Here is a 21,143-nt window from a genome sequence, read left to right as displayed (position 1 = left end):
GAGACAGTTATGTCCCCCAGGGGACATTTGGCAATATCTGGAGATATTTCTGGTTGTTATTCTGGGACGAGGAGAGAGGCTACCAACATCTGGTTAGTAGAGGTGAGGAATGTGTCTAAAAAATCCTAAAACGCACAGGACATTCCCCTTCCCCCAACAAAGAACCATCTGGCCCCAAATGTAAATAACATCAAGGTGGAAAAGTCTTTTCTTACAGCAAGCAACTCAAGAGGCAGGTAGAAGCTTCCTGGCCTTTTTTTAACCTCACCTCAAAGAGTAGCATTAGATTCAGACCAGACTTTAAGAGAGGAATTCAACTTCACTTCTTGATAGGAGGTGGTGAAGTCACAATGTTGAAGAGCGGGTGGGATGGGAAATGTTGTCGCAGCCATCTTTGGAAAATACAGTGTGCTACAGGAACTGTCAAGGAAACCTGAATATAGTCAGTGCTGTGAGAAAGGGACAAGCAAAAGGCTTTAAGGATGCAGAAGGATCTGTCACTTTTGATTGGAGGGATAACCTGAAAACAGGACAATTACACATTTTTTAAGTGATAAATTAAATCTTGAAAAAAGGATAGTGTTTTAAAAAGTTCAGTTGTAGGGGAAAACATTCTAGATAGAGGGAATAAGAGAAACAGAGGTGTCAATTATTAGGGATTAGTAAAGTCTATATAGCCTTTTTGGCCAAATCCAGCTTGCCACTTATTTTGTTTATTGGAATCCAACCACACCCCATTGGGTGATTGACCACAGAGACCGTATTGCCCAAGAAGACTAAAATATTTACTGTCTGGCCCTTTCTGGAAAAGTTTGCTGACCTCTAACCTCGGTTATTAATTGATTTGTTTATCCAACAAAAACTTGTCAAGAGCCTGCTGTAGGCCAGAAATTGTATCAGATGTTTAATGGATGATGCTGAGCAAAAACAGGCAAAACAAACATAATTTCTATTGTGGAGGGTGATTTCAGAAATTATGACATTTGAGAGTGATAAAGAAAATAGCAAAGAGAGTTGAACACTTGAGAATTTAGGAGGAGTGATCTGGGAGGCTTTCTTGAGAGGATAACTCTGTAGGGTAAGACCTGCCAGGTGGGAAAGAGCCAACCACAGGATGTGAAGGATGGAGATCAGAGAAGCGAGGGATGTACACAGAGTTCCTGAGGCAGAAAAGATGTTAGCTTGAGAGAATAATTGCAGAGTGGTCAGCATCTATGGGGTGCAGTGAGCAACGTGGGACTCATGGCCTGAAATGAAGTTGAAGACCAGGTATGGGCCAGGTCTCAGAGACTCTTCTAGGCCATGAAAAGGATGTATGCTTTTACTCTGAGTTTAACAGGGAACCACTTGAGAATTTTAAGAAGGAGAATTAAAAGAAGAAAAGAAAGGGAAACTCTGGCTGCTATGTGGAGTTTCACACAGATCAGGGAGGAATTGTGAGCTCGGTAAAAAACAGCTTATAACGATTCCAGGTAAGAAATAATGATGGCAAGATCTGGAAACTGTGCTTCTCAAACTTTACTGTGCCTATGCATGACCTAAGATTCTTATCAAAATGCAGACACTGACTCAGTAGATATGGGGTGGCGCCAAGTTTCTTGGATTTAAACAAGTTCCCAGGTGACTTGGCATGGACCACACATTGTGTAACAAGGGTCTAGAGGTGAAGACAAAAAGTGGGTTTTAGAAAATGTCTTCTGAATCATTCATTTTACTAACACCTTTTCATGACTCAAAGTCTTAAAGTAAGTTTGCAGAACAAAACCACGCAAAAGAAAAAATCCAGCCCAGGCACTTTCAACCATCATAAATAAACCAGCGCTAACTAAGAAAGCCTTTTTCAGGGCTTAAGAGATATGACATACCGGGAAGCTTGAGTTTGAGAAAAGCATGAAATTCCAACCAGTTAATGAGGGGAGTGCCCAGGTCATGATCAATTTTATTAATTTTTCCAATAACATTTTATTGAGTGAGTTGACATGAAGAACAGATCATCTCTGCCATATAAGAGATATAGTATATTTGTGAATAGATAGACAGAATTTAATGTACTATGAAAAACATTTCTACCAGCAAGGGAGCCACTTACTCTCAGTGTAGGGCGCAAGGAGGGACCCTTAAAGGGTGACTCAGAGTCAGAGAACAAAGAAAGAGGAGAAAGTTATAGGGAGAGTAAGAGCTGAAAGTTTCTAGAGAGTATAGTGAGAGACATCTGCTTTTATATTGCAAGGTCTCCTAGCGTGGACTGTCAGAAGGTATCTTGTCAGCTTTCAGAATGATGTATAGTGTAGCTAGTGTGTATATTGCCATTGATTCTAGTCAATTCTAATGGACAAGAGTTCTTTAAGCTGCTAGTATGGGCCTGTGCCTAGTAGAAACCCAAGAACAAAGAATGTACTGTCAGTGACAATAACTAATGTCTGTTAGTAACTAATAACAGATAAGGACACTTGAGGCCAGAGATAGAGTATGGCCAATTCAAGTCACTTGCCAGAGGTGTTCAGCACCCAAGATGGAAGAACCAGAATTTCAGCCTGGCTTGTCTTGCTGCAGACACTGCCTTTGCTAGAATGTACCATTTATTTCGAGCGACAAAACCAATACATCTAAAACAGTTAGAGATAGAAAATCAACATTATAGTTACAAGCTAGTTGGCAGTGCCATTTCAAAAGGGAAGTAGCCTTATTGTTTTTCTTCTGATTATAAAAACAATGCTTTTTCTCTGTAAAACGTTTCAAACATTATGGGAGAGTATAGTAGTGCAGGAGATGAACATTCCCACAGTCCCATTGCTCTACCTAAGGCCAGAAGTAGCTACTTAAACCTACCTTTTTGTCTTGGGCGTGCTTTTGTACCATCGCACAAAAAGAAATAAGCATTAAAAAGGTGTATCACATTACATATAATGTTAGGAAATCTGTTTTCCCCCACACGCTAAAAAGCTATCCAAAGGCAAAACTGCACTTCTGTTCTTCCTAAATCCTTATAAAGATACATACAATTCTTCTAGATTGATGGGTAATTTCTTGGCTGCTTGATACCTACTTAAGCTACTTCGAGAATGATGACACAAGTGTACTAACATCAGTCATAGTAGCCTATCACCATCCTTGCTTTATTTTAATTTAATTTTTTTTTCAGTGTTCCAAAATTCATTGCTTAGGCACCACTCCCAGTGCCCCATGCAATTTGTGCCCTCCATAATACCCACCATCAGGCTCGCCTAACCGCCCCCCCCCAAAAAAACTCTCAGTTTGTTTCTTATGGTTTGTCTCCCCCTCCCATCCGTCCTTGCTTTAAAAGTCATCATCCTCGCTGGCAGGTCATAGGGGATGCCCTTGGGACATGAGTGCCGTAATGCCATGACTTTGGCTCTCCAGCACGTGGCTTCATCCCTTTCTAAATCATTGGCAATGTGTGTATGTTCTGTGCGTGTACATGTATTTGTACAAAACAAGTCAGTCGGGTCTATTTGGGTGCGACTACGTGCAGTAAACTCACTCACTGGAGACGTACACTCTTCGATCAGCTCTGATAAATGCATGCAGTGGCGTAATCACCACAACACTGAAAACATAGACTACTTCTTTACCCCCGCATAGCCCTTCTTCCCCTTGGCGTTCAACTCCTTCCTCCCATTCCTGGCCCCAGGCAATGGCCGATCTATTTTCAGGACGAATAATATTGCCTTCTCAAGAAAGTCATGGAGATGGGATCATGGTGGCTGGCTTCATTCACTTGGTGTGATGTGTGTCCATGCTATTGCGTGGGTCAGTAGCTTGTTGCTTTTTACTGCTGAGCAGTAGTCATGTGTGGCATAAATATGCCACATTTCTTCTCTCCCGTCACTGATCACCATGATCCATATTTGGAGTGTTTCCATTTGGGGGGGCATAAAAAATAAAGCCTCTAGGATACTTGTTTACTGACCTTGGTATGGACATACTTTATATTTCCCCTAGGGAAGTAACTAGGAGTGGAACTGCTGGGTGGTAGAGTGTGTGTTTAACTTGAGAGGAAATTGACAAACTGTCTTCCAGTGTGACTGCACCTTTTGCATTCTAGATCTTTACCAACACTTGGTAAGGTCAGTCTTTGATTAGCCACTCTAGTGAGGTTTAGTGGTATGTCTTGTAGTCTTATTTTGAATTTCTCTGATGACTTATGATGTTGAACTTATATGGTTTCATGTTCATATTATCCTTTCACATATTTCTTGGAAAAATAGATCCTTTCTCTATTTATAAAAATTACAATTTCTTCTTATAATTGAGTTATAAGGTTTATTCAGGTATAGCAGATATAAGTCCTATAATAGCTACGCCTATATCTCATATTGTCCTATAACTTTTGGTTGCTCTGTTCCTCTGTTCTGTTTTGGTTTCTCCCATTCCACCCCCTTAGAGATTCGGAGGAAAGAGCTGATGAGTGGGTATGGCCTCCCTTGTATCTGGGCCCCCAGGGAAACTCACTATCACTTGGCCTTTAAAAATCTGGTAAGGGCACCTGGGTGGCTCAGTGGGTTAAGCCTCTGCCTTCAGCTCAGGTCATGGTCTCAGGGTCCTGGGATCGAGCCCCACATCAGGCTCTCTGCTTAGCAGGGAGCCTGCTTCCCCCCCTCTCTCTGCGGGCTGCTCTGCCTACTTGTGATCTCTCTCTCTCTCTGTGTCAAATGAATAAATAAAATCTTTTAAAAAAATTAAAAAAATAAAAATCTGGTAAAATTTTGGTCTTTTTTTCTTGTTATCCACTGTTACAACTACGACTTCTTTTCTTCCAAGCTCTATCGAGGATGGAACATTTCTCGTGTCCTGTCTGTCCTTAGAGAGGCTTCTCATCTTTTGAAATTCATCAGTTCACACAGCATAGTGTGTGACCACAGCTGTCTTAGAGGCTTGATTTTTTAAAATACAGTTTTGGCAATTATCTGACTTTTTGTTTGTTTGTTACAGTGAAAGAAACATTGTCTTGCTGCTTTCTATATCTTAGGCAAAGTGGAATTACCTCTACCCTTACTGTTAATGTGACAGAAAGACTCCATTGCTGGCACCATTGGAGTCAGTCAGTCCTTCTGTCCCTTTGTGGACCCAGCGAGTCCTCTGTGTCTGTGCTTTCAGAAAGTGGAGGCTAGCACTGGGGCATGTTCATGGTCTCCATCATGAATGACCTGGTTACTAATGTCAATAGCACTTCTACATGTTTTTCTGGTCCTCCTCGCCAGCACCATTGGAGGAGTATCTTTCTCCTCACCTTGCTAAAGGTTTTTCATGAAGTTCCCATTTGTGATAGCTCTCTGGCCATAAAAAACCTTCATTTTCTCCTGGCTTTGCTCTCTGGACATTTAACAGGAGTTCTGCTGGCGCTGATTTTAAGGGAGTACAGCTTTCACCAAATGTACAATTCCTGCACACATAGTCCTGGGCTGAGACTTTCAGCTCTCCCCTGTGAGTCCCCCATTCCCATGAGGGCCTCCTCTTGTCTTGTTGTAACATATCTGGAGCTTCAGGAATGGTCCAGTGGGTACCTCTGACCTGATGGTGATCTTCTGTGGTTCATACTCTCGCAAGGCCCATATCTTAGAGGCCCTGATATACTGGAATTCCCCAAAAGAACTTTTAAATTACACCCTACTTTAGCAATCCTGGCTATAAATAATATTCTATGTTCAGATTCTTACATTCTGTTTCCAAGATGCTCTTTTGTGTCTAAACATGTTGTCCCTGCATTTAGCCAAAGCTTAAAATGTGCAATTGATTATCTGAAACCAGTGCTGGCTGAATGCCCCAACACAGGCTGGTTCAAGATGTGGGTGCCCCCTTGGCTCCAAACCCAGCCAGGAATGTGATCCTTTGAAACATACCCTGAACCCATCTATTCTACAGAAATGGACAATGGAACAAAAGCTAATAGAGGGATTATTGTTTTAGAAAAGTCCATGCACTAGCATGATGGTAAACCCACTGTGGCTTTCACTACTGAAGCCCATATCCCAGCCAAGTCTTGTGTGCTCAGCTGAATGTGGTCACTGGTCAGTGAGGGTATGGCTCAAATTGGACTCAAATTGTGAGGTCTGATAGACATGGTCATCAAAACTTCACTTCCTGCCTTCAGTGCTCTCTTGAGGTAAGCTCATCACTGAAGCAGGTGGTCACTTAGTTGTGAAATGTGACTATAGGTTATTGATCTTTTGTCTTGCTGGATATAGTTAAATATGAGATTTGGGGTTAAGCAAACTTACCTTCTTTCATTCCCTCACTCCCTCCCCAGGAATTGGCGAGGCTCTATGGATGAAACTGGTCATATTCTGTCTCTGGGCTGTAAAGCAGTTGGATTGCCTCTCCTTTCCTTCCCCCTTCCCATGAAAAGAGATGACAGTTTAAGAGACCTCTGTCACTAGATTATAGACCCCAAAGCCCATTCTGCCAAAGGAGGCCTATCCCATTGATGGTTAATGGCCCTGCATTTATTAAAGACAGGGCCACAGAGTCCCAAATCCCCACATCTCACAACTCAAACGCTAACATGAAGAACATCCCGATTGACTCAGGAAATGTATTTCCCCAAGACCAGTGGTTCATGAAATTTATTCTTCAATTGGCTGATCCCTTGAACAGTTGTTTGTCATAATCAGATTTTAAAACCATAGATCTCCTTTCTAGGGATGATTGTGCTGTAACCTCTGGCTCCATCCAGGCTTCTGGTCTGGGTCGAGCAGACCTCCTGGATGAATGAGAACCAGAGCTGTCTTATCAAATTGTGGCAGTTCTCGTTTTGTTTAACCGTGCTGGAAATTAGTTTTTCAGGCACTGATCTTGACAGGTCAGCTGTCAAAAGTGGGTGTCTGTGGTCATAAAATTCATCGATCCCATAAACAACATTCTGTCTACAAAATACAAGGAGAAGTCAGAATCGACGCCCTTATGTACAAACGAAATGGTCTGCAGCTGTATGACTGAGTGTCAGGACTCGTATGGGGGAAAGGTTTTTCTGGCTTCCCATTTATCAAGCCCATCAGCCTCATTTGGCGTTCATTGACTGAAACTTTTTCCTTGGCGTTCTGAACCAGGAGAACCAGGCATCCTTAGGAGGGAAGGCAAATACAGTCTCTCCTAATCTGGGTGGGCTGTTTGGGAATCCATTTAAAGGCTTTATTTTATTTTAAAAAAAAAAAAAGAAGAAGAAGGAGAAGGAGAAGGAGAGAAAGAAAGAAAGAAAGAAAGAAAGAAAAGAAACGTCCAGTGGAGTCCATTAGATTGTGCTTTTTCTGTGTTCTGGTCTTATGTATCAGGTGTTCAGAGGGATGGCCTCACTCAGAAATGAAGGATTACTACTCTGGTCTTAAGATTTGGGAAAGAACACAAGGCTTTGTGGAAATGGGGGGATTCACTCAGCCTGCGGCGCTCGGCTTGAGGCTGATGTGAGGGAATAATAAACTTCTCTGCCCAACTCAAGGATCCTGGTTCCTGGAACATGGTTGCACTTTGATGTGTTTGAAGGCAGAATTTTGGTTTCACTTTGAAGTATTTTTTCTTTCTCTGTCAGAGTACAGGATGCCCTGAAGGCCAGGGAGAGAGAGGTCTGTATTAAAAAACAAAAACACACAAAAATAAAAACCTTTAAGTCCTCAATACTTTCAGACCAAAAAAAAAAAAAAAAAAAGAGGTAATTACAGGCTTGGAGGAATTTTTTTTTTCCCCCTCTCATGTACCTGCACTTTGATTTAAATGGTTTTTGCCTTAGGATTACTGTCCTTCTTTATTAGTGGAGAAAGATTATCCTGTCTTCATAGAGCTGGACCTCAGCAGTGGTCACTTCCCTGTCTCCAAACCTAACAGGTGTACCGGGCCCCATATCATCCTGGAGACATCATAGAATGGGAGACGCCATGCTAGATGAACCTGTAGAACCTGTAATTGGCTCTTCTAGGAGATGGGGATGCTGTGGCCACAGCTCTTGGCAGCCAGAAGACTGAATTTTGGGGGGTTCTGACTCTCAGACTGGTCATGACACACGAACAGATTATTTAACTCTGATCACTCCCCTCTACTCAGTCCTTAGTCCTACAAAGCATGTGACAGGATTTTGTCACCCCTGCTAGTTATTTTGATCAAAAGCTTATTTTCCTTTCTGTGACAGTAGTGAAAAACCTGTTGAAAACATAGAACAGTGTCAAGAAGTTGCAATGATTATTCATAATTCCACCACCTGGCTATATTCACATATTACATTTTAACAAATCTCCTCCCATGTTTACCACCACCCTTTAAAAAATGGTTTTAAAAAACCATAATTAGGCTTTTATTACACATATGGGTTTACATCCTGATTCTTTAATCTGTGGTTATTGCTTGGTAGCAGATTATTTCAAAGTGATTTTTTCTTTTGAATAGCCCCCTAATTGTTCGGTAGGCAGGGAAGTATTCTTATTTTACTTTTTAGATAAGTAAATGGAATCTCAGTGGAGTCAAGTTTATTCAAAATTTTAAGCACCACAGTCAAACGTGCTTTCTGAGGTCACCCAGGTAAGTGATGGAAACACAACTAGAATACAGGTCGGTTGACTACAAAACTTATGCTATTTTCATACCTTCAAGTTCCTCTCTTCTTCCCCAGATCTTTACCAGGTATAGTAAGTTGATCTTCAAGAGGAGAACAAGGCATTCAAAGCAAGGTTGGAAACCCTGAGCTGGGAATAATCAAGGCAAGGTCTAGTCCAAGAGCCTGAAGTTCTAGACAGTTTATGAAGGGTTTTGATCTCAGGGGACAAGGTGACAAACCCAAGTAGCACACACTAAGGTCCAGCATGGAAGAGAGTGGAGGTTATTTCTACCTCAGCTCTGTGTAAATGGTGGCCATGGGACTAATAAACACAGCGTTAGCTGTGAGGAATGCGTCATGCCAATGTACCATCTTAAATGGAGAAAACTGGGGGTAGACTATATGGACAAATTCTGCACAACCTCTACAACTCTTCTGTAAATCTAAAACCATTCTAAATTGAAAGCTTATTTAAGCAAAACATGAATAAGAGTGTACCAGACCCAACCAAAGAGGGATGGTATTACAGGCTGGAGGGAACTGGAGAAAGCGTGCCGTGTGAGTTGTGTGAGGAAGGTGAGGGATTTGGTAGGGTTGGAGTGGACCAGGCCTACGTAAACTTAAGTGAGGCTGATCATCAGGTTTGGATCTCCATAAGGAAGACCTTTCTCTTAGGCCAAGCTTCAGAGTGTTAAGATTTATTCTGTAGGAAATGGGAAGTCATTCAAAAATGTTCATTAACACCTTCTTGTTTGTTTATTTATTATAAAGGTACAAGTCAGCACAATGGAAGAGGCTGTAAGAGAGAGGCTGGGAGTAATGAGATCAATGGGGAGGCTGTTGCAATCCTCCAGGGCAGGGGGGCTGCTGCCTTGAGCCAGGCAATGAGCTAGAAGAAGAGGGTTGTGTGGGCAGGCGTTGAGAGACAGAGCCCGTGTCACAGCTGAGCTTAAAATTCTACAGGGACAGGGCTTCATCCCAACTGGTTTTTCCTGCCTCCATTCTCCATTGCCAAGACTGACTACAATCACAGTCAGTGACAGACAGTGAGTAAAGTTTGGTCAGGGCCAAGCTGAGCCCCATCCCGGGTCTTACTCAGGCAGGTGCTGGCACAGAGCGGAGATGCCCCTTCGCCTGTGCCACAGAGGTTTAAAGCAGCACATGTTAGGAATTCAAGCCGTGTTACAGGGCAGAATATCTGGTACCTGAAACAGTATGTCATCGTGAGGACAAGACCGCCTTCATTTTGACTTTGTCAATCATCGGGATGGTTCAGGGACCTTCTCAACACCACCCCACCGGGGGTCTGGTGGATTACCCATCAGGGTTAAGCAGTTCCAATGCCTGGGCTAACCAATTAAGGGGCTAAGATGTGAGCAGCCCAAACACACAACATGAGTCCCTTGGTCCATGTCACAGGGTCCAAAAAATGCAAGGGATCAACACCTTTTGTCTGGATTTGTCTCTTCCCTTTGACCAGCATTTTAATCTGATGCAGGACTTGATCCTGGGTCCCAGTGCTGTTTCCAAGACCCAGAGGGGAAAGAGCCATGAGCTTTCCCTCTCACTACGCCAGTTCCCAGAGTGTGGCATCTTTGATGTCCTTGAACAGGACTTTGGGCAGATTTTAACTTTGCCCTTTCCTGCAGTGCCCCTCCAATTAATTGGTGGTGGCTGTGAGGAGCTCCTCAGAGCACACGGCCATGCTCTTAACTAAATGATTCATTCATCACTGCCAGGCATCCTATTACTTAGGATGGAGTGGGTCTTAGTTGGTACTGTGTCCAAAGTGATAGCTGGAGTTTCTAGATTCCCTTTAAACTGCTTTTACAACCATGTACCTCATTCTGATAGTCCTGCTTTAGGCCTCAGCGTTCTAGTATCTTCCAGATAGTCAAAGCTCAGAGCCTAGAGCTTGCTGCAGATGTCAAGGCTTAGGGACATGCTGAGAGAGCCATCGTGTCCTTAGGTAGCACTACTGGTGGCTTCTTTAGGGCACCTGGTGACATTTCTCCAACAGAGGGATAATTCTTCTGCTCAGCCTAAGCAGGGCAATTGTGGGTTTTCTCCAGTGAAAATTGGATGCTGCCCACAGTGGTCTGCTTCAGTGGTGGTCCTGGATCAGCAGCAGCAGCCTCACCTGGGAGCTTGTTAGACAGGAATAATCATAGGCCCCGAATCAGAGAGTATGTATAAAATCCCTGGGTAATTTGTGTGCATATTACAGTTTGAGGATCCCCTGCTTTAATCTATAGCAGAGGTTTACAGTCCTGGCTGTGAATTAGAATCACCTGGGGAGCTGAAATATTCCTATCTAGCCCACTACAGACCAATTAAATTCAAACCTCTGGGGGCGAGGCCCCACCTCCAATATGCTTTAAAAGCCTTCTTACGAGAATCTAATATGCAGTAACCTAGAAGAACAGGGTTTCTCAATGAGGACCGCTGGGGAAGCATTACAATTCTCCATGCCTAAGTGCTGAGATCCTGATTAAGTTGAGATGGGGGCTCATATCTGCTTTTTTTTTTTTTTCTTTTTCCATTTCACCAATTAGTGATTGAGAATCATTGATCAGATAAGGAGTTCATCGTGGTTCCCCCCGGGCCCTGCAGAGATGCAGTGAGGGGAAGCAGTCTGGAGAATATGTGTGTCTCCTATAGTTCCTGAGCCAGCAGAGGGGCTCCATAACCAGCTTGGGGGGCCCTCTCAGAGATGCAACAGGCTCTGGGAGAGGCTCTGCAGGCCTGGGAGCTCTGCAGGCCTTACCTGCATATCAAGGAAAAATTATGAAATTTGCCCTACAGAGAAGACAGGTAGGGAGCTCTTAACCCTGCTTGCAGCAGGCATCAGGGTGTAAGACAAGCCACAGAAAGGCGCCTTTGTTACCTGCTTCCCTGCTGAGTCCCATCCTGCCCTGGTGGCAGCAATGGGTGAACCCAGGGGGCCATCTGGCCTGGGCAAGTCAAAGGAGTAATTACAGAAAGAAGACACTTTGTGGGAGACACGGTGGCATGACCTCAGTGGGCGGACATAATAAAATTAGAAATATTCATTCTAGAAACAAGTTCTTACCAATTGGTTTTATTTTAAAGATGTGGCAAGTCCTCAAGTTCCAGACAGGCTAATGGAGCAAGTGGAACTTTCTGCCACACCTTTATTCTTTTGAAGGTTTTAAGGGACTGCTGTCCTCCTAGCTGCCTGATACAGGATCCCAGTTTGAGAAGTGAGTTTCTGAGGTGCACACAGGTGCCCGTTCTGTCCCTCACACTCCCTTTTTCCTCCACAGCTGGCGACGTGGGACTCAGAGAAGGGCCTGAATGGCAGCCTGCAAGAGAGGCCCATGGGCAGCCGCCTCCAAGGACTGACTCTCAAAGTGGTGACTGTCTTGGTAGGATCATGGGCATATTGGGGAGTTTACCATTCAGGCTTTCGAGCCAGAGGTTTCTGTTTGGCTTAATGCTGGGTTTGGAGAAAAGGGGATCTTGAGTCATTGCTCAAGTGTTCATAAGGCCTTTATGGCAAATAATTTTGCAAATAACAAAGGAAGAGTAATGTTGGAGATTCTGCCCCAGCGCCTTCCACCGGAGGTGACTGGGCTGCTCTAGAAGAGGATTACCGATCTGGAACCACGGCTAAGCTTCCAAGCAGGCACAACTCTACACGTTCCTGGGTATAACCAGTATCTTGACCTACTGCTGGTCCTTAGGAGAGCTTTGCTCATAGCCAGTGTCCCCAGACAGTTGCTTGGCAGAACACACCCCTCTGGTTCTCCTGATGGCCCCATGTGACACAAGCTTCATAACAAAGACCCTTTATTGCCATTTGTCTGCATAGTTGTCCTGGCATCATGGATTTTTACATCTTTAAGAGACCTTAGAATCATCTTCCTATCAATTTCTTCCTTCACCTTTCCAGGGCCTTAGGAGATATTTTCGATTTACCTCTTATTAACTGGTCAGACCTGGTTCAAATGTCCCCTCGGTCACATCAGGCATTGTCATCTCCTTGGCTCTAGAACCCTTTGGCCACAGTGTCCTGCATTCCCTGTGTGCACATCACGGAATAAGCATTATACCATACCCCCCCAGGCTCCCAGTTAAACTGAGATCTAGTCTCTGGGGCTGTTTGCCAAAAGCCCCCTTCTTGTTCAGTTTTATAGGATTGTGGTGGGGAAGGTTGAGGTGTTTTCCAGAGAACCACATGCCCTACAGGAGTACACAGGACACAGCACAAAATGTGTAAATATGGCTTTGGGCTTGGGAACTGCGAGGTTTAATTCTGTCCTGTCCTTTGACATACGGTGTGACCTTCTCCCATGAATCAGAATCCATTTTCTAGTACAATCTGATAGATGTAATACCGTCTTCTCTCAATCTAATGTTATAGAGCTTTTACTGTCGTTCTTTATCCTGGATGAGAAGTAACCACATTTCTTATGTGGGTCCTGAAGAATTATGGTATTTCCTAAGGACAGAGTCCTGAATGTCACAAATAAAGGAATGAAAACAAATCATGTCATTCTGGCTATAGGGTTCTGAGCTGAGGCTGGGATAGCATCATACAAAACAGGTAAATCTCCATTCCTTCATCAATATGTTGATTGGAGGGATCTTCCTATCTGCTGTGCTCTGAGTGTCCATAAACTGCTTTTTTAAAAAAAAGGGCAGAGATGTTCAGACTCCAGGAGAAAATTGGGTAAATACATGCCCATGCTCTCAAACATTCTAGAGCTACGATTCATCACATTAGTCGCTCCAACAATCCCCTGGAAACATGTGTGTTAATAACCTGTTATTTAATTGAAGAACATCCATTCTGTTGTCCTCAGGAAGAGCCTTTCGTGATGGTGGCTGAGAACATCCTTGGACAGCCCAAGCGCTACAAAGGGTTCTCTATAGATGTCCTGGATGCACTGGCCAAGGCTCTGGGCTTCAAATATGAGATTTACCAGGCCCCCGATGGCAGGTATGGTCACCAGCTCCATAACACCTCCTGGAACGGGATGATCGGGGAGCTCATCAGCAAGGTAGGTCCCAAAAGCAGGGTCATGGGGAAGGGTACCCTAGTCTGCTTCTAGGGTGATATCTAAATTTGGCCCATTAGGCAGTTAGGACCGTGGAGCTAGCTAAGGAGATCACAGCTTACCACTCTTCACTCATCAGAGCTCTCTTTTCTTCAGCCCACCCCTCCCCATCATGCCCATTCCTATTCTCCAATTTTCTCATTCCCTGGCACTCTGTTTTCCTTCTGTGCCCACTGCTGCCATTCCTTTCAAGCCTGTCCACTGAGTCTGCTCTGTCATACACACTTCCTGTAACCCACCGACACGTTTAGGCTGAAACAGGAACTTGGTTCTCACAGGAGGTATGAGTGAGGGCTTATTCTTTTCTCCCTCATGGCCCACAGCAGGGGTGTGTATACACAAGTTCATATGTATGTGTGAGTGTGTGCATGTGTCTTCAATGTTGTGATACATTTCCCAGCTCCTTAGATTAATTTCAGATAATGACACTTCCTCTTTCCTTACAACCTGGGTTTTCATTGAGACCCATGCTCATGATATGAGGCCTGTTCACTGTGTTCCCATCCCCACCCCATCATCCCATGACCTCTGGGTTATTTCCTGGTAGTCATTTATGATGGTGGCATCTGTTCAAATTCTCCCTCTCTGCTGTTGCTGCTGCTACCAACTTTGACATTGCAGACATCTCTGGGGCCAACTGTTGGCTCCCAGTGTTTTGACTGCCTCGCTATCCAAGATCTTGGTTTGTGCTCCATGTCAGTGCCCGACCCCATGCATTTTGTCAGCATCTTATGCGTTACCATCACTGTCCACTCCATGACTGTGACTTGTTGTCCTGAGTCTTTTGAACCTTTGCTCCCAGAACATAGGTCCTTTGCTTTATAAACCCGTAAACGCAGACACAATCTCCAGTTCCTCCTAAGCTTTAAAAAAAAAATTTCCTGCAGTACTAATTTATATAAAAAATTCACCCATTTTGGAATATACTATTCAGTGACTTTTAGGAAATCTACTGAGTTATGCAACCATCATCATCATCTAGTTTTTGAATAAGTCCATCAACCCAGTGAGATCCCTCACACTTATTTACAGTGAAATCCCATTCCAACTCCAGCCCTAGGCAACCATTGATATATTTCCTATCTCCATAGATTTGCTTTTGTGAACATTTAATGTAGGTGGAGTCCTACAATATGTGGTCTTTTGTGTCTGGCCCTTTCCACTTAGTACATGTATTTGAGGTTCATATTTCTTTAAGATTTCTGTGACCTTGGGATACTGCATCCTTTCCAGCCTGGTGTGCCCTTGGTGTTCGACCAGATAATCCTGTTCCCTTCATCTTTTGTAATTCTCTTTGTTCTTAGTTTCTTATTGTACTGAAACTCTGACTTGATTATATTATCTACCCTCTGACTTTGACTTCCAAGTTGCTACATACAATTAGAGAAGAAAATCACAAATTTGCCTAAATGGATATATGAATAGTGTGTGGGCTTCAAACTCAGGTAGGCCTTCAGGACAGCCAAGTTCCTTAACTTGTTGGACCCCTTGGCTGTATCCCTTAGAGACTGTTTCAAAGTTTGTCTTTCTCTTCAAGCAATCAAAAAGTCTTCTCTCCTAAATTAAAACAAAGTGCTCCTGTATTAGGCAAAGAAATGAAGATTTGTGGGCTTGATATAACTACTTCAACTACCTGTAAAATTCACATCTGCAGACACCTGCTCATACTCCAGGTTCAGAAGTGAAGTGTTTTTCCCTGTGTTACAGGTCACCACTCTTCCTGTGTCGTAAGTCAATCCCTTTGTCCTTCTTCTGGACCTGGCTTCATAAATTACTTTCCCTTCTTCCTATGTTGTAAAGCTATCTTGTTCCACTAGATCTCTTCTTAATCCTTACATATGCTCTGAATGACCCAAATCTTTAAAAAGAAATCTCCGGATCTTGAGTTTTTGAAAAGAGAGGCAACAACCAGAGATGCAAATGTGACAGTTCTACAGGAGAGCTTCACCATCATTACCTCCAGCATTTTTTCTTTATACTCTAGATATGTTGTTGGATTTCACATTTATTATCTTATTTTATTTATTTATTTTTTGGATTTTTCAGTTAACATCAATACATCTGCCCCTCTAGCCCACATATTAAATCTGATAAAAATTTTTTCTGATAAAATGTTTTTATGTTGGGGCACCTGGGTGGCTCAGTGGGTTAAGCCGCTGCCTTCGGCTCAGGTCATGATCTCAGGGTCCTGGGATCGAGTCCCGCATCGGGCTCTCTGCTCAGCAGGGAGCCTGCTTCCTTCTCTCTCTCTCTCTGCCTGCCTCTCAGTGTACTTGTAATTTCTCTCTGTCAAATAAATAAATAAAATCTTTAAAAAAATGTTTTTATGTATGTTTTCCCAATTTATTTTTTTAAAGATTTTGTTTATTTGAGAGAGAGACACACGCACGATGTGAGGGAGGGGGAGAGAGAGAGTCTGAAGCAGACCCCTTGCTGAGCACAGAGGCCGACTTGGGGCTCTATCCCATGACTGCAAGATCATGATCTGAGCTAAAACCAAGAGTCAGCTGCTTAACCAACTGAGCCACCCAGGTGCCCCTAAAATAAACTTATTTTTGATGGTATCTCCTACTTAGAAGTCTAAGAGTCAAGATCAGGATAATCATTGCATATTTTGGTTCTCTTGTGGTTGAACGGGGGGAATGCTGGCCTATTATTGCCCACCATTATCCATCTAGTCTTAATTATCCTAACCTCCACCAGTCTTGGCTGCTTTAATCTCACAGTCTAGTTCCATCTTAATGGAGTCTTTGTCTGTTTTTAAAATTAAGCCCATCTTGGAAAGCAAAAGTCTTATAAGGTACTTTTGGGGTCAAAGTAAGGCATGCCCAGAGAGTCCCCTCCCAACGCGGCTTTACTATATGAAGAATCAACCCGTATGTTTGAGAGGCCATGAATTAAGGGCCATGGAAGGTCAAGAAAAGTAGATAACCTTTTTTTCTTGGAGGATATTGCTCTCTGGCATAGAGTTTACATATAAAATAACCAGGGACTGTGACATTAATGAGATTTCAAGTAGTTGTACAACTCACCATAAAACTTCCAAAGCGTCTCAGGAAAGGGAGACATCCATGTGGGCTAAAGAGAGTTTGGAAAGCCTTGATGGCAGTATAGAAGGATGCAGATAAGCCTAAAAGAAGATAGAAGGGACTTCTTGGTTGGGGCCAGGGATGGGGAAGAGGGAAATACTGGCAAGAGAAAGAAGAGAGTGAAAGTTTGTGAGGATAACAAGAAAGTAAAGGAAAACTACAATTCAAACAGACAATGTTGAATTTTTTTTTTTTTTTTTTTTTTTTTACAGTATTCAAGGTCAGTTGCAGGGTGTCACCTCTTGAATCCATTTCCTCTGGACAGAACAACCCAAAAAGTAGAGGGCAGCCCTTGCCCCAGGGTGGGCCCCAGCAGGAAGCTGAGGACTGCTGTCTGATGAGTTGGTTTTGCCTTTCAGAGGGCAGACCTGGCCATCTCCGCCATCACGATCACCCCGGAGAGGGAGAGCGTTGTGGACTTCAGCAAGCGGTACATGGACTATTCGGTGGGGATCCTAATCAAGAAGCCAGAGGAGAAAATAAGCATCTTCTCTCTTTTTGCTCCATTTGATTTTGCCGTGTGGGCCTGCATTGCGGCCGCCATCCCTGTGGTGGGCGTGCTGATATTTGTGTTGAACCGGATCCAGGCCGTGAGGGCTCAGAGTGTTGCCCAGCCCCGACCATCCGCTTCGGCCACCTTGCACAGTGCCATCTGGATTGTCTACGGAGCCTTTGTACAGCAAGGTACATTCCTGGTTTCCTGATGTTGCAGTCACATCTTCCCAGGGGCCTGGAGGAACGTGCCCATTGGCAGAGTTCTTAGATGCGTTTTGGCAAAGTCATTTTAAATACAATTTTATTTAATCTCTAGGACAGTACTAATATCAGTCTGTACCCGATTTCTCTGAGTAATATTAGGTAGAAATTAAATGAAGTGACAAGGAACTCAACTTCAAAGCCCGATTCTCCGCTTTAGATAAAATTAACTTTGGAGTTCTGCTTTGTACTTTTCTCCCCTCCCACATTAGGTTGATTGTTATGCACATGGGGTTGTCAGATGAAACTGAATCTTGCTTAAATTTGAAATCTTAATAGAAAAAAAAAGTCACAATTGTTTTGCAATCATCTAAGCAGTCCTCCATCCATCCTTGAGATACAGAGTCTCTTTTCTCCTTGAAGTCTGGAGAGCACTTGGTAAGTTAGAGGATCTTGCAGTTTTGACCCAAGCAACAAATTGCAAAGTTCCTAACGTGAGTGTTGGCCTTGTTTGCACCATGGCAAAACATGTATTGCCTGTTTGCAAGGTTATATAAGAAGAGTCAGTGAAATGCTTTCTTCTGCTACCACCTAAGGGACCGAGGAGAAATAATTGGCCTCCATGGGGCAGCTACTGACTGCAAGTCACAGGCAATGGTTTCTGAAAATCCTAGGAAAAAAAGTCATCCAGTGAGGACTGAATATTAATAAAAGCGAGATCTCATTTCTGAGGTTTAAAAGAAAGCTAGGGAACCCTCCAGGTAGGAGGTAATTCTATATTTACAGAATTCCTGAGACTACTCTCTATGAACTTGAAACTGAAAAAGGATCTTACATCAGATTGCAGCCCTGGAAGTAGGCAACACAGGGAGATAGAATCTTCTAACTGGAAGATTTTGATATTCAGAACTCTACCCTTGGTGTTTTGACAAACATCACATCACTAAAAGGCCAATTCTGGATTTTTCGTATTTGGTGGTCTTCCATCCCTTTCAAAGACTGGTGGTCTTTGGAATCTTTCCCAGAATTGTCACCATCCCCGATAACTAGCCAGGAACTCACTTCCCTGCTCCCCACCCCAACTCCAGTGGTGTTTCCCTAAGCCAGGCGGCGGGGTGGAGGAGCTAGAGCATTTCTGGCAGGGGTGGGAGGATGCAGGGGAGAGCAGAAGCCCAGGACCAATCCATTTTGCTGGCCTCCTGTAGGTGGCGAATCCTCAGTGAACTCCATGGCCATGCGCATTGTGATGGGGAGCTGGTGGCTCTTCACCCTCATTGTGTGTTCCTCCTACACGGCGAATCTTGCGGCATTCCTCACAGTGTCCAGGATGGACAACCCCATAAGGTAAGATCCATTCCTCCTTCCAGGTGTGGGACCATTCAGCTCCGAAAAGCTGTAAAGGCGGAATGCAGCCTAGTGTCATGGAGGCAGACGGACTTAGATCCCAGATTTGCAGTTTGATTATCGTCCTCTTAAATGCATGAAGAGCACCACTCCTCTTGTAGTTTACTTCATACACAATTATATAAATGCATAAATGAATTAAATAATACTTCTCTGAACATTTAAATGCTGCTTATAAGACTAAGAAATCAAAACATTAAAAATTAACAAATTAAATTTCCTCAGGCATTTAAATGTTGATTACAAACTTATTTAATCAAAATTTTCTAAACATTAAATTATAATTAATTAAGACCACAAGTCTAAGGTATTTTTTCATATCTTCAGACACCTTAAAATTATTTTTAAAAACATGTCATTATCACAGTGATTAGAAAACTTATTTTACTTATATTCATTAAAGTATAAAATTACCGAAGCCAGGGAATAAAAACATTTCTTTGTTTTACCAAAGTGTTAAAAATATGGCATGAAAGAATTAGTTCAACATAGTGAAATAACTTGGGAATGCCTTTGTGTTTTGGAGCAGATTTCCACAAACTGTGTGAATTGCAAGAGAACTTGGACAAAGTGAAGGGGTATTGGAAATGTGGTTACTAAAGTGACAAAAGGCACAGATATAGTCTACATTTCCTCGGTACAATATTGGCTTCAATATCACCTCTCACTTGATCCCTAATTATAGTGTTATGTAATTTCTCCTTTATCATACTCACTATCATTACAGGGATGCTTTCTATCTACTTCCCTAACTGGTCATCCATACTTAACCAGCTTCTATGGCTCCCAACAGCCTATTTAAAAGAGTTCAGACTCTGGCCAAGATTCAATATTTAGTATGATGTTATCCAGTTTTATTTTTTAGTTGGCATTTTTATTGAGATAATTATAGATTCACATGTATTTGTAAGAAATAATGCAGTGAGATCTTATAATATCCTTTAACTGGTTTCTCCCAATGGTTACATTTTGCAAAACTATAGTATTTTATCACAACCAGGGTATCAACATTAATACAGTTGACTGATTCTATTCAGATTTCTTCTCTTGTACTTATTTCTCTGCGTGTGCGAGTGTGTGTGTGTGCGCGTGCACGCATTGGATTCTACACAGTCTTAACCCATGTGTAGGGATCGAGCTCTGCTCTAGGCTCATGTTCCGCACAGAGTCTGCTTGTCCCTCTCCCTCTGCTCCCCTCCCCCGCTCACTCATATTCTCTCTCTCTCTCTCTGTAAAATCAATAAGTAATAAATAAAAATCTTTAAAATGTCATTTTAAGTATGTTATATAGATGGAATTATAGCTCTTGGATTGCTGTTATCATTTAGCATCATTCTCTGGAGGTTCATCCAGGTTGGTGTGTGTCTCAGGCATTCATTGCTTTTTTCTGCTTAGTAGTATCCCATGTACCACAGCTTGTTTAAATGTTCACACACTGAAGGACATCCAGGTTGTTTCCCTTTTATGCAATTATGAATAAAGCCACAATGAATATTTGTGTGTAGGTTTTGGTGTGAACACAAGTTTTTGTTTGTTTGTGATACATATCCAAGAGTGCAATTGCTGGGTCGTGTGGTAATTGCATGTGTTTATAAAAAAAATATGCTTTCTAAGAAAACTATCAAACTGTGTTCCAGACTGACTCTGCCATTTTGTATTACTGCTAGTGATGTGGGAATGATCCAGTTTCTTTGCATCCTTGCCAGCATTTGCTTTAGCATCATTTATTGAAAAGCAGTCCTTCCTTCACTGAGATGCTTTTGTAATTTGTCAAAAATCAGTTGGGTATATGTGGTCCATTTCTGAGTTTTCCATTCAGTTCTATTGATCTGTGTGCCTATCCCTTCATCAATACCACACTGTCTTGGTTACTATAGCTGCAGAGTAAACCTTAATATTGGGCAGAGTGATTACTCCCATTCTTTTTTCTTTTGTTCAGATTGTTTTAATTATTCTAAGGCCTGTATCTTTCCACATAAATTTTAGAATAAGCTTGTCTATGTTTAAAAAAAATAATTTTCCATTGTTTTGATAGGAATTACATTAATTACAGTTGAAATTGCATTAAACCAATAGATCATAAATTGCTGAGACTACCATGAATGGGTATTGGCTTTTTCAACTGCTTTTTTTTTTTTACATTGCTTGACATGACCATATGATTTTTCCTCTTTAGCCTACTAATATAATAAGACTACACTGATTGATTTTCAAATGTTGTGTACCTTGAATGAATCTCACCTGATCATGACCTATGATTCTTTTAATATATTTTAGATTCTGTTTGCTGATATTCTGGTTGAGGATTTTTGCATCTAAATGTATGAGAGA

General features: G+C 42.5%; 1 protein-coding gene across 3 annotated transcripts in view; it reads left to right on the top strand.

Moving 5' to 3' along the window:
- The window catches only part of GRID1 (glutamate ionotropic receptor delta type subunit 1), a 686,787-nt gene that overhangs the window by 559,552 nt on the left and 106,092 nt on the right, over positions 1–21,143 (top strand). For 2 of the 3 annotated variants that reach the window (XM_059397942.1, XM_059397944.1), the window contains exons 9-12: positions 11,827–11,928; positions 13,369–13,566; positions 17,072–17,396; positions 18,614–18,752. In XM_059397942.1, the coding sequence (XP_059253925.1) occupies positions 11,827–11,928; positions 13,369–13,566; positions 17,072–17,396; positions 18,614–18,752 (764 nt within the window). The remainder of the gene's footprint in view (positions 1–11,826; positions 11,929–13,368; positions 13,567–17,071; positions 17,397–18,613; positions 18,753–21,143) is intronic. The other variant, XM_059397943.1, reaches the window with a different exon arrangement.

Source organism: Mustela nigripes, chromosome 4 (assembly GCF_022355385.1).
Source record: "Mustela nigripes isolate SB6536 chromosome 4, MUSNIG.SB6536, whole genome shotgun sequence".
Taxonomy (NCBI): Eukaryota; Metazoa; Chordata; class Mammalia; order Carnivora; family Mustelidae; genus Mustela; species Mustela nigripes.
The sequence above is the reverse complement of the archived record's forward strand: the minus strand, read 5'-3'. Positions and strand labels throughout refer to the sequence as shown.